The 12,867-nt window shown below is 36.2% G+C and overlaps 1 protein-coding gene across 1 annotated transcript in view; it reads right to left on the reverse strand.

The window, feature by feature from the left end:
- Positions 1-12,867, reverse strand: part of SPATA48 (spermatogenesis associated 48) — a 113,657-nt gene that overhangs the window by 57,407 nt on the left and 43,383 nt on the right. The window contains exon 3 of the mRNA XM_053713031.1: positions 11,446-11,522. Within this exon, the coding sequence (XP_053569006.1) occupies positions 11,446-11,522 (77 nt within the window). The remainder of the gene's footprint in view (positions 1-11,445; positions 11,523-12,867) is intronic.

Raw genomic sequence — 12,867 nt, forward strand, 5'->3', positions numbered from 1 at the left:
ACATTTGACAATGCTACAATTTAATTGATAAAAAATAGATAAACATTATGGACCTAATTATAAAAAGGATGCACTGAGAAATGCTCACTTCAGTCTTGCCAGTCTAACAAAGCTTCCTCCGGATGAAATGTTACAAAAAAGTGTGCAGAACCCCATAGTACTTATGAGTGGCGATGTGTCTTACATAGGAAAGTATAGGGCTCACAGTGTGAAGGGACAGGTTTTCAAAATAAATTTACACAACTTATAATGTGTGTTCCATGAAAAGGGTTTCTGTTTTGTAATAGTTCAAAAAAACTATATACAAAGTAAGTTTCACAGTAAATTCAGTACCTTTCATACAAATGTTTCTCTCATCACTGAAAGGGCAAGATCATTAGAATAAACAAAGTTGGGGTTGGGGAGACGAGAGGAGGGTTTTTTTTTTTTTTTCCCTCTCTTTCTTCCTTGGTTTGTTTTGTTTGTGTGTTTTTGTGTTTTTACTGTTTTATGTTTTGGATGGTTCGGTCACATTGGCTACCTGGCTATGTACATGAAATGAGGTAACCAGGTCATATTCTACAGTGGGTAGTGCACACATAATGTGGGGAATGTTGGCGAGAAAAGAATTGAGTCGATGAAAGTATAGGGACTTTACTCAGTGCCACCTGACTACACTATATGATTTTTAACCAAATTTGGATGTTTACATTAATAGATAGTAGTAAGAGATTTCTTTTTTATTCTCTTCTTCTTTTTTTCTTTTTTTGTCACAGATATTATTAATTCACTGATTTGGTTCATTTTGATTGTATTCAACAGTATACGGACTTGTGTATATTCACTGTTTTGCATTACCCTTAGCCTAAGAAGGAAGGTAATCTCTTTAACCTCAAATGATTATTCATATTGTAACATACAGACATATGTATTTATGGAAACAGGGTCCTCTTTGTTTTTAGTTTTTATAAGCACAATATGCACTGTTTCTCACTAGGACTCAAGATGATTATATTTTCCTTTTTTTTTTTCTTTCTCGCTTGGTTTTTAAATGGTAATGTATACGATGCACTATATTAACCTGAATATTTTATATATGTTCTTGCTCTCCTGTTCTCCTTTCCCTTTTTTTCTTCAGATTTTGGATGTGGACAAATTGTTTGTTTGTATTTATTTGTAAAACTCAATAAAAATATATTAAAAAAAAAAAAAAAAAAGAATAAACAAAGTTTTCTCATTGTTACACAGGTTACTACCATAGAACACTTATATATTTGCTATGTATGCAATGACCATTGTTAATAAAGAACAAAAAAAAAACAAAGAACAAACAATTAACTTAATAATAAACTTACATGAGCTGATTTTAAAGGAACTCAACAAATTTTAAGTGGAGCAATTTAATAATAACCTTAAAGCTACTTGTTGTCTAGAGCTCATCTTCTGGGTAAACAGTGCCAGGTTAAATGTCCAGTCAAGCACTGTCTAACTCCCCTGATGTAGAGCAGGGTGTATGTTTCTCTACCCTTCAATAGGATATTGGATGAACCACTGGTTGTTTTAGAAAACAAAAACATTTACAAAAGGCTATGGTCACTAGAACATTGTTACAGTAAGTAGCAACTGGGATTGAAAAATAGATAGTAACATGAGATTTTACGTCTCAGAGAGGGGCACAAGTAGTGATTCTAATGTTATTAACAAACTGATTCACCTAAAAATATGGAGTTCAATGTTGTCACGCCTGTCGCTACATGCTCGGGTTTGTTTACCGGTGCAACATTCTTCTAGCTGCTGTTACAGCCACTTTATCATGCTTTTGCACCACAGTAAAACTTGTGGTATAATTTTGTGGTCTGGCACGTCCTTTTCTCATGCACTTGTTTTAGAGAAATTAAGGTGTTAGATTTATCTGTAGCGGATCATGTCCACCCGACATTGATAAATGCAGACAGCATACACTGTCGACATTTATCATTGCATAAGCATTTCTGGTGAAATGCTTGTGCAATGCGGCTCCCTGCATATTCACGGCCAATCAGCCGCTAGCAGGGGGTGTCAATCATGCCGACCATTCTGATCGGGATGATTGCTGTACGCCACCTTAGAGGTGGCAGATGAGTTAAGGAGCAGCGGGCTTCTTAACTTAAGTTTCAAGCAGACCTGAAACTTCAGGGTAGATTGCAGCATTCGCTGCTTTATAAATCTACACCAAAGTATCTATTTTTGACTAGGGTTAGTTATTGCTGGTGCCCTAGAATATTATCCTTGGAAGTGTACTTATTTTGTGTCTGAGTCATGTTACCGGCTCCTTACTTTCCTGACCCTACTTCTGGATCTTCTGACCTCCTCTCTATGGCCTCTGGCTTGATTACCCTTCTGGACAGATTTTTTGCTTCTTCTGCCCAGGTGGTATCTGACCTTTATAGACTAAAGTATTGTGAGGGTGAATACACCTTTAAAAATTATCTGATTCTAAAATATGAATAGATAAGTTCATTGACTGCTTAGTTAGGGAAAATTGGGCAATAGGAGTCCTTTGAGGAAACGTTTTGTGAAACTCAGTTAAGGGGCACTCTCATGAGGGCATAGTTCCTCTTTTTAATGCTGCTTACTGTGATGATCTGATTTACTATACAGCTATTCTTCCATGTAGGAATAAAATAACAGACTAAAATGTATTATAGCTCCCACTATAGAAGGGTCTTAGCCTTAGACAAGAACATAGTCCAATATTGTTGTCTTTATAATCACAGTTTTTGTCATTATGGTAATAAGACTCTTCTGATACAAATCTTATATTAATAATCACAAAAGCAGATGCTGCTTTTGATTTGATCCAGAGTTCGTGATTTTAAAAACAGTCGGCTAGATTTAGAGTTTTGTCGGTAACGACCCACGTAGCTAATGCTGGCTTTTTTCTGGCCGCACCTTTAAAATAACTCTGGTATTGAGAGTCCACAGAATGGCTGCGTTAGGCTCCAAAAAAGGAGCGTAGAGCATATTTAACGCCACTGCAACTCTCGATACCAGAGTTGCTTACGGACGCGGCCAGCCTCAAAAACGTGCTTGTGCACGATTCCCCCATAGAAAACAATGGGGCTGTTTGAGCTGAAAAAAAAAACACCTGCAAAAAAGCCGCGTTCAGCTCCTAACGCAGCCCCATTGTTTGCTATGGGGAAACACTTCCTACGTCTGCACCTAACACTCTAACATGTACCCCGAGTCTAAACACCCCTAACCTTACACTTATTAACCCCTAATCTGCCGCCCCCGCTATCGCTGACCCCTGCATATTATTATTAACCCCTAATCTGCCGCTCCGTAAACCGCCGCTACTTTAATTATCCCTATGTACCCCTAATCTGCTGCCCTAACATCGCCGACCCCTATATTATATTTATTAACCCCTAATCTGCCCCCCACAACGTCGCCTCCACCTGCCTACACTTATTAACCCCTAATCTGCCGAGAGGAACGCACCGCTATTATAATAAAGTTATTAACCCCTAATCCGCCTCACTAACCCTATAATAAATAGTATTAAGCCCTAATCTGCCCTCCCTAACATCACCGACACCTAACTTCAAACATTAACCCCTAATCTGCTGACTGGAGCTCACCGCTATTCTAATAAATGTATTAACCCCTAAAGCTAAGTCTAACCCTAACACTAACACCCCCCTAAGTTAAATATAATTTAAATCTAACGAAATTAATTAACTCTTATTAAATAAATTATTCCTATTTAAAGCTAAATACTTACCTCTAAAATAAATCCTAATATAGCTACAATATAAATTATAATTATATTATAGCTATTTTAGGATTTATATTTATTTTACAGGTAACTTTGTATTTATTTTAACCAGGTACAATAGCTATTAAATAGTTAAGGACTATTTAATAGCTAAAATAGTTAAAATAATTACAAAATTACCTGTAAAATAAATCCTAACCTAAGTTACAATTAAACCTAACACTACACTATCAATAAATTAATTAAATAAAATACCTACAATTACCTACAATTAAACCTAACACTACACTATCAATACATTAATGAAATACAATATCTACAAATAAATACAATGAAATAAACTAACTAAAGTACAAAAAATAAAAAAGAACTAAGTTACAAAAAATAAAAAAAATATTTACAAACATAAGAAAAATATTACATAGTAACATAGTAACATAGTAGATAAGGTTGAAAAAAGACTGAAGTCCATCAAGTTCAACCTATACAAATCTAAAATACTTACAAAAAGCTCCAGTTAAGCTTAAATAACCCCATTAAAATGTGACCCATTTAATACTAGCAATCATATCCATGAATTTTGTTTATATACAGAAATTTATCCAGACTATTTTTAAATGTATCTATGGTATTGGCATTCACTACCTCCTTTGGTAATGAGTTCCACAATTTTATTGCTCTTACAGTGAAAAAACGTTTCCGTTGCAGGAGATTAAATCTCCTTTCCTCCAACCTTAAATTATGACCTCTTGTCAGAACCAATTTTCTTGGAATAAAAAGAGCTTCTGCCATCTCTGTATATGGGCCTTGAATATATTTATATAAAGTAATCATGTCACCTCTCAAGCGCCTTTTTTCTAAAGAGAACAGACCCAGTTTGGCTAGCCTCTCCTCATAGGTTAATTTCTCCAATCCCCTTATTAGCTTTGTGGCCCTTCTCTGAACTTTTTCTAGTTCTGCAATATCTTTTTTAGCAATCGGTCCCCAGAACTGCACTCCAAACTCAAGGTGAGGTCTTACCAGGGCTTTATATAATGACAGAATTATGCTTTCCTCCCTTGAATCTATGCCTCTTTTAATACATGCTAGTATCTTATTAGCCTTTGAAGCCACTGCCCTGCATTGTGCACTCATCTTTAGCTTGTTATCTATTACTACTCCCAAATCCCTTTCCTCCTGTGTTTGGCTAAGTCTTGTCCCATTTAAAAAATACATAGCCTGCTTATTTTTACTTCCAAAATGTAGAACCTTACATTTTTCCGTATTAAATCTCATTTTCCATTCACTTGCCCATAGTTCTAATTTTAGCAAATCCCTTTGCAAAGAGAGTTCATCCTGCTCTGACCTAATGACCTTACTTAACTTAGTATCATCTGCAAAAATAGAGATGTCGCTATTTAATCCTTGCTCCAAGTCATTTATAAAAATATTAAAAAGAACAGGGCCCAGTACTGATCCCTGGGGGACGCCACTGATTACCTTTGTCCAATCTGAGTATGATCCATTTACTGCTACTCGTTGCTCCCTATCTTTTATCCAGTTATTTATCCATGAGCTAACATTTTCAGCTATTCCCAGTCCCTTAATTTTGTGCATTAATCTCTCATGTGGCACTGTATCAAATGCCTTTGCAAAATCTAAGTATATCACATCAACTGATTCCCCTTTATCTATATTTTTACTTACTTCCTCGTAGAATCTAATTAGATTAGTTTGACATGATCTATTTCTCCTAAAGCCATGCTGATTAGAACTCATAATCTTGTTTACACGAATATGCTCATCAATATAATCCCTTATAATCCCTTCAAATATCTTCCCCACTATTGATGTCAGACTAACTGGTCTATAGCTTCCTGGATCATCCCTGCTTCCCTTTTTGAAGAGTGGCACCACATCAGCTTTACGCCAATCCTGGGGTACCATGCCTGAGGATAATGAGTCTTGAAAAATTAAGAGTAAAGGTTTGTCTATAACAGTGCTAAGTTCCCTTAACACCCTTGGGTGTATTCCATCTGGGCCTGGAGTTTTATTTACCTTAATATTTTTTAGTTTTTTCCTGATATCCTCTAAACAAAACCCAGTTAGTGGTATGGACTGGCATGTTCTATTCTGTTCCAAAGTATCATTCAATGGTTCCTCTCTTGTGTATACTGAAGAAAAAAACTGGTTTAGTACCTCAGCCTTCTCCCTGTCATTATTTATCATGCTACCCTCCACACATTTTAATGTACCTATATTATCCTTCTTAGATTTTTTGCTATTTATGTACTTAAAGAACCTTTTAGGGTTAGACTTAGAATCCTTGGCAATTAATTTTTCATATTCAATTTTGGCTAATTTGATTGCTTTTTTGCATGCTTTGTTACATTCCTTATAAATATTGTATGCTGAGTCTGTACTATTTTCTTTTAATAATTTAAATGCCCTACGTTTTTTCCTAATTTCTTTTAACACATTTATATTTAGCCATAACGGCTTATTTTTTTTATTTTTATTTTTATAACCATATGGTATGTATTGATATGTATATTTATTTAACAAATTTTTAAATATTATCCATTTATCCTCTGTATTTTTATTAGAAAATACATTGTCCCAATTTATATTATTTAATGATTTCCTTAAATCGTTGAATTTTGCTTTCTTGAAATTAAAAGTCTTAGTTAAGCCTTTAAAACACTGCATATGAAAAGAGATTTCAAATGTGACCATGTTATGATCACTGTTACCCAAATGTTCTTTGATTTCTATGTTTGATATTATATCTGTATTGTTTGATAGCACTAAATCCAATATAGCTTTACTCCTAGTTGGCTCCTCTATTAATTGTGACAAGAAGTTATCCCTGAGAACATTTAAAAATCTATCCCCCTTAGCTGAATTACTAGTTTCATTGGCCCAGTTTATATCAGGGTAGTTAAAATCTCCCATAATTACAGCACTGTTATTAGCAGCCTTACCTATTTGCATTAGTAGTTGAGTTTCCTCTGGGTCACTAATGTTGGGAGGCTTGTAGCATGTTCCTAGTAATATTTTTTTAGGATTTTTCCCCCCACTCTTTATTTCAACCCACAGGGTCTCTACATTGTCACTTGTATCATAACTATCTTCCCTTATTGTAGGTTTAAGGTCAGGTTTAATATACATGCAGATTCCTCCACCCCTTTTATTATTCCTGTCCCTCCTAAATAATGTATACCCCTCTAAGTTAACTGCCCAGTCATGTGAATCATCCCACCAAGTTTCAGTTATACTGATAACATCATAGTCCTCTTCTGCAACTAAGAGCGTCAGCTCCCCCATTTTACCTGTCATGCTTCTTGCATTTGTTGTCATACATTTAATTTTCATGTGCTTTCTGCTGCTACTTGGTGTACTTTCCTCTATACTTTCTAATGTGACATTTCTTAAGTCATCCCTTCCTTGAGATATTAATGGAGAGACATATTCAGACACTGATCTCTCTGTTCTATTTTGTTCAAATTGACCCTCCCCCCTTTGCCTAGTTTAAAAGGTTCTCTAAACGTGCTACCATCCTTTCCCCCAACACACCTGCACCCATGTCATTCAGGTGCAATCCATCCTTACTGTACAATTTGTACCCTAGTGAAAAATCAGCCCAGTGTTCTAAAAAGTCAAACCCCTCATTTTTACACCATGTTTTTAGCCATGAATTAACAGACCTTAGCTCCTTCTGCCTTACTGAGTTAACACACGGCACTGGTAATATCTCAGAAAATATTACTTTGGATGTCCTTGCTTTAAGCTTGCTACCTAACTCCCTGAAGTCATTTTTTAGGACTCTCCATCTCCCACTGATTTCTTCATTAGTACCAATATGCACCATGACTGCAGGATCAGACCCGCATCCCTCTAACAATCTATCAATACGCTCCACAATATGCCTAACACGAGCCCCTGGAAGACCGCAAACTGTTCTATGTAAAGGGTCTGGATGACAAATTACCCTATCAACCTTCCTTATAATAGAGTCTCCTACCACCAACATCTGCCTCTGGCCCTGACTTGTATGCCCCTCTTCCATGACTGAAGGACTGCCCACCATAGTATGCTCCTCTTCCACAGCTAAAGGACTGTTCACTATACTAGGCAACACGGCCCTCTCTGACACTGCCACCCCTGAACTGATATCCCCAACATCTTCACTTAATCTTGCAAATCTATTGGGGTGTACCAGCTCAGAACTGGCCTGTCTCTTCCGCTTACTTCGCCCTCTAACTGTGACCCAGCTACATCCTGTTCTATGTAATTTTAAACTAATTACACCTACTCTAAGCCCCCGAATAAAATAACAAAGCCCCCCAAAATAAAAATGCCCTACCCTATTCTAAATTACCAAAGTTCAAAGCTCTTTTACCTTACCAGCCCTGAACAGGACCCTTTGCGGGGCATGCCCCAAGAAATTCAGCTCTTTTTCCTGTAAAAAAACACATACAATACCCCCCCCAATATTACAACCCACCACCCACATACCCCTAATCTAACCCAAACCCCCCTTAAATAAACCTAACACTAAGCCCCTGAAGATCTTCCTACCTTGTCTTCACCATGCCAGGTATGACCGATCCGTCCTGGCTCCGATATCTTCATCTAAGCCCAAGCGGGGGCTAGACATCCATCATCCGACGGCTGAAGAAGTCCAGATGAGGCTCCAATGTCTTCATCCTATCCGGGAAGAAGAGTAGATCCGGACCGGCAACCATCTTCTTCCAAGCAGCATCTTCTATCTTCATCCGATGAGGACCGGCTCCATCTTGAAGACCTCCACCGCGGACCCATCTTCTTCCGACAACGACTTCCTGACGAATGACGGTTCCTTTAAGGGACGTCATCCAAGATGGCATCCCTCGAATTCCGATTGGCTGATAGGATTCTATCAGCCAATCGGAATTAAGGTAGGAAAATTCTGATTGGCTGATAGAATCAGCCAATCAGAATCAAGTTCAATCCGATTGGCTGATTTCTTGGGGCATGCCCCGCAAAGGGCCCTGTTCAGGGCTGGTAAGGTAAAAGAGCTTTGAACTTTTGTAATTTAGAATAGGGTAGGGCATTTTTTATTTTGGGGGGCTTTGTTATTTTATTAGGGGGCTTAGAGTAGGTGTAATTAGTTTAAAATTGTTGTAATATTTTTCTTATGTTTGTAAATATTTTTTTATTTTTTGTAACTTAGTTTATTTCATTGTATTTATTTGTAGATATTGTATTTAATTAATTTATTGATAGTGTAGTGTTAGGTTTAATTGTAGGTAATTGTAGGTATTTTATTTAATTAATTTATTGATAGTGTAGTGTTAGGATTAATTGTAACTTAGGTTAGGATTTATTTTACAGGTAATTTTGTAATTATTTTAACTAGGTAGCTATTAAATAGTTCTTAACTATTTAATAGCTATTGTACCTGGTTAAAATAAATACAAAGTTACCTGTAAAATAAATATAAATCCTAAAATAGCTATAATATAATTATAATTTATATTGTAGCTATATTAGGGTTTATTTTACAGGTAAGTATTTAGCTTTAAATAGGAATAATTTATTTAATAAGAGTTAATTAATTTCGTTAGATTTAAATTATATTTAACTTAGGGGGGTGCTAGTGTTAGGGTTAGACTTAGCTTTAGGGGTTAATACATTTATTAGAATAGCGGCGAGATTCGGTCTGCAGATTAGGGGTTAATAATTGAAGTTAGGTGTCGGCGATGTTAGGGAGGGCAGATTAGGGGTTAATAAATATAATATAGGGGTCGGCGGTGTTAGGGGCAGCAGATTAGGGGTACATAGCTATAATGTAGGTGGCGGCTCTTTGCGGTCGGCAGATTAGGGGTTAATTATTGTAGGTAGGTGGCGGCGACGTTGTGGGGGGCAAGTTAGGGGTTAATAAATATAATATAGGGGTCGGCGATGTTAGGGCAGCAGATTAGGGGTACATAGCTATAATGTAGCTGACGGCGGCGTGCGGACGGCAGATTAGGGGTTAATAAGTGTAGGTAGCTGGCGGCGACGTTGTGGGGGGCAGATTAGGGGTTAATAAATATAATATAGGGGTCGGCAGTGTTAGGGGCAGCAGATTAGGGGTACATAAGGATAACGTAGGTGGCGGTCGGCAGATTAGGGGTTAAAAAATGTAATTGAGTGTCGGCGATGTGGGGGGGGCCTCGGTTTAGGGGTACATAGGTAGTTTATGGGTGTTAGTGTACTTTAGAGCACAGTAGTTAAGAGCTCTATGAACCGGCGTTAGCCCAGAAAGCTCTTAACTACTGACTTTTTTCTGCGGCTGGAGTTTTGTCGTTAGATTTCTAACGCTCACTTCAGACACGACTCTAAATACCGGAGTTAGAAAGATCCCATTGAAAAGATAGGATAAGCAATTGACGTAAGGGGATCTGCGGTATGGAAAAGTCGCGGCTGAAAAGTGAGCGTTAGACCCTTTTTTGACTGACTCCAAATACCGGCGGTAGCCTAAAACTAGGCCAGTGTTTGTGTGTGTGTGTGTATTTATGTATCTGTGTGTGTATATATGTGTGTGTGTGTGTGTGAGTGTATTTATGTATGTGTGTTTGTGTGTGTGTGTATATATGTGTGTGTATTTATGTGTGTGTGTGTATATATGTGTGTGTATTTATGTATGTGTATTTATGTGTGTGTGTGTATATATGTGTGTGTATTTATGTATGTGTGTGTATATATGTGTGTGTGTGAGTGAATATATGTATGTGTGTTTGTATGTGTGTGTGTGTGTATTTATGTGTGTGTGTGTATATATGTGTGTGTATTTATGTATGTGTGTGTATATATGTGTGTATGTATATATGTATGTGTGTTTGTATGTGTGTGTGTGTATTTATGAGTGTGTGTGTATATATGTGTGTGTATTTATGTGTGTGTGTGTATATATGTGTGTGTATTTATGTATGTGTGTGTATAAATGTGTGTGTGTATGTGTAGTGTTTGGCTGGTTATCATTTGCAATAAAATTGGTATAACTGTATGTGAGTATGTGATTATTTCTTCAAAAGATATTTGCACCTTTATACCTATAAACATAGGGTAAGGCAATCTTTTTTTTGTGCAAACTCGATTTGCATTTTTGTAAAGGTATATGACCTTGCCCCTTAAAGTTCTTTGAATCCTTAGTTTGTCATATGTCCCTTAACTGTTTATGACTCGGCTTGTTGACTATTCTTCTGCATCTATATGTTATGTCCTAGGTTCCATCCAGTGAGTTCTGAGAGTGTCACTGTCAATTACTTGTGAGCCACTGGGTACATACTTGAACTGGCTTTTGCATCAGTGCCTGACAAATAGCCCTTTGAAAGATCATAAATGTGTAAGCCACTACTAGGAGCTAGTAGAACACATCTGGTGAGCCAATTACAAGAAGCATAGGCATGTAGCCACCAAGGCATACTTTTAAAGGAAACCACGCAAATAAAGTAAGTTTGATAAAAGAAGTAAATTGAAAAGCATCCTAAAATTGCCTACTCCATCTGAATCTTGACTTTCATGTCCCTTTAAATTTGTAATTTCAGTTAATATGTATTTCTTTTTTTAATAAACCAGGAAAGAACCGTATTCCGTATACCGTATATGAAGTGAGTTTTTGCAAACTAACCATTTTAAAAAACAAAAATTAAATAATTTCTTGTTAGAATAAATATATCCATATAAAATATATTACCCACCTTTGTGTAGATGTAGAATACATAAAGTGCTTTGCCATTTCTTCTTTTTCATATGTGTTTGAAGGTCCCTTGGAAAGCTAAATGGAATTAAACATATTTAGAAGTTAGAAGAATTTAAAAAAATAAATTACACAATTTTGTTCTTAGGTATATCTAGAAAAAAAGAAGCTATTTTGCTTGGCTGAAAAAAAAAATCCTTTTGACCTAAAAAGTGCTTAAATAATTTTCATTATGAACTGACCTCTTTAATAAGTGTTTAAAATGACTGATTCCAGTTATTGCTAGCAAATAATAAATACAGACATTTTTGAAAGGTAATATTATGATCCATTTGATAATAATTTTCAAAATTGTTCATTTGTTCAGTGGTAGGAACATTTTCAGTATATAATTCATATGCATTAAGCCTTTATCTCTTAAAGGGACAGTCTACTCCAGAATTTTTATTGTTTTAAAAAAATAGATAATCCCTTTATTACCCATTCCCCAGTTTTGCTTAACTAACATTGTTAAATTAATACACTTTTTACCTCTTTGATTACATTCGGCTAGATTACGAGTCTTGCGTTAGCCTTAAAAAGCAGCATTGAGAGGTCCCAACACTGGTTTTTAATGCCCGCTGGTATTACGAGTCAGGCAGGTACAGGTGTACCGCTCACTTTTCTTCCATGACTCGAGCTTACCGCAAATCCCCTTACGTAAATTGCATATCCATAAACTACCTATTAACCCCTAAACCGAGCCCCCCCCCGACATCGGAAACACTTAAATAAAGTTTTTAACCCCTAATCTGCCGACCGGACATCGCCGCCACTGTAATAAATATATTAACACCTAAACCGCCGCACTCCCGCCTCGCAAACACTAGTACAATTTTATTAACCCCTAATCTGCCGTCCCTAACATCGCCGACACCTATCTACATTTATTAACCCCTAATCTGCCGCTCCCATCGTCGCCGCTACTATATTACATTTATTAACCCCTAAACCTAAGTCTAACCCTAAGTCAACCCTCCCTAACTTAAATATAATTTAAATAAAACGAAATAAAATTACTACAATTAAATAAATTATTCCTATTTAAAACTAAATAATTACCTATAAAATAAACCCTAAGCTAGCTACAATATAACTAATAGTTACATTGTAGCTAGCTTAGGGTTTATATTTATTTTACAGGCAACTTTGTATTTATTTTAACTAGGTAGAATAGTTATTAAATAGTTATTAACTATTTAATAGCTACCTAGTTAAAATAAGTACAAATTTACCTGTAAAATAAATCCTTACCTATTACAATTACACCTAACACTACACTATCATTAAATTAATTACATAAACTAACTACAATTAACTACAATTAAATTAACTACAATACCCCCCCCAACATTAAAACCCACCACCCACACACCCAACCATA

Source organism: Bombina bombina, chromosome 5 (assembly GCF_027579735.1).
Source record: "Bombina bombina isolate aBomBom1 chromosome 5, aBomBom1.pri, whole genome shotgun sequence".
Taxonomy (NCBI): domain Eukaryota; kingdom Metazoa; phylum Chordata; class Amphibia; order Anura; family Bombinatoridae; genus Bombina; species Bombina bombina.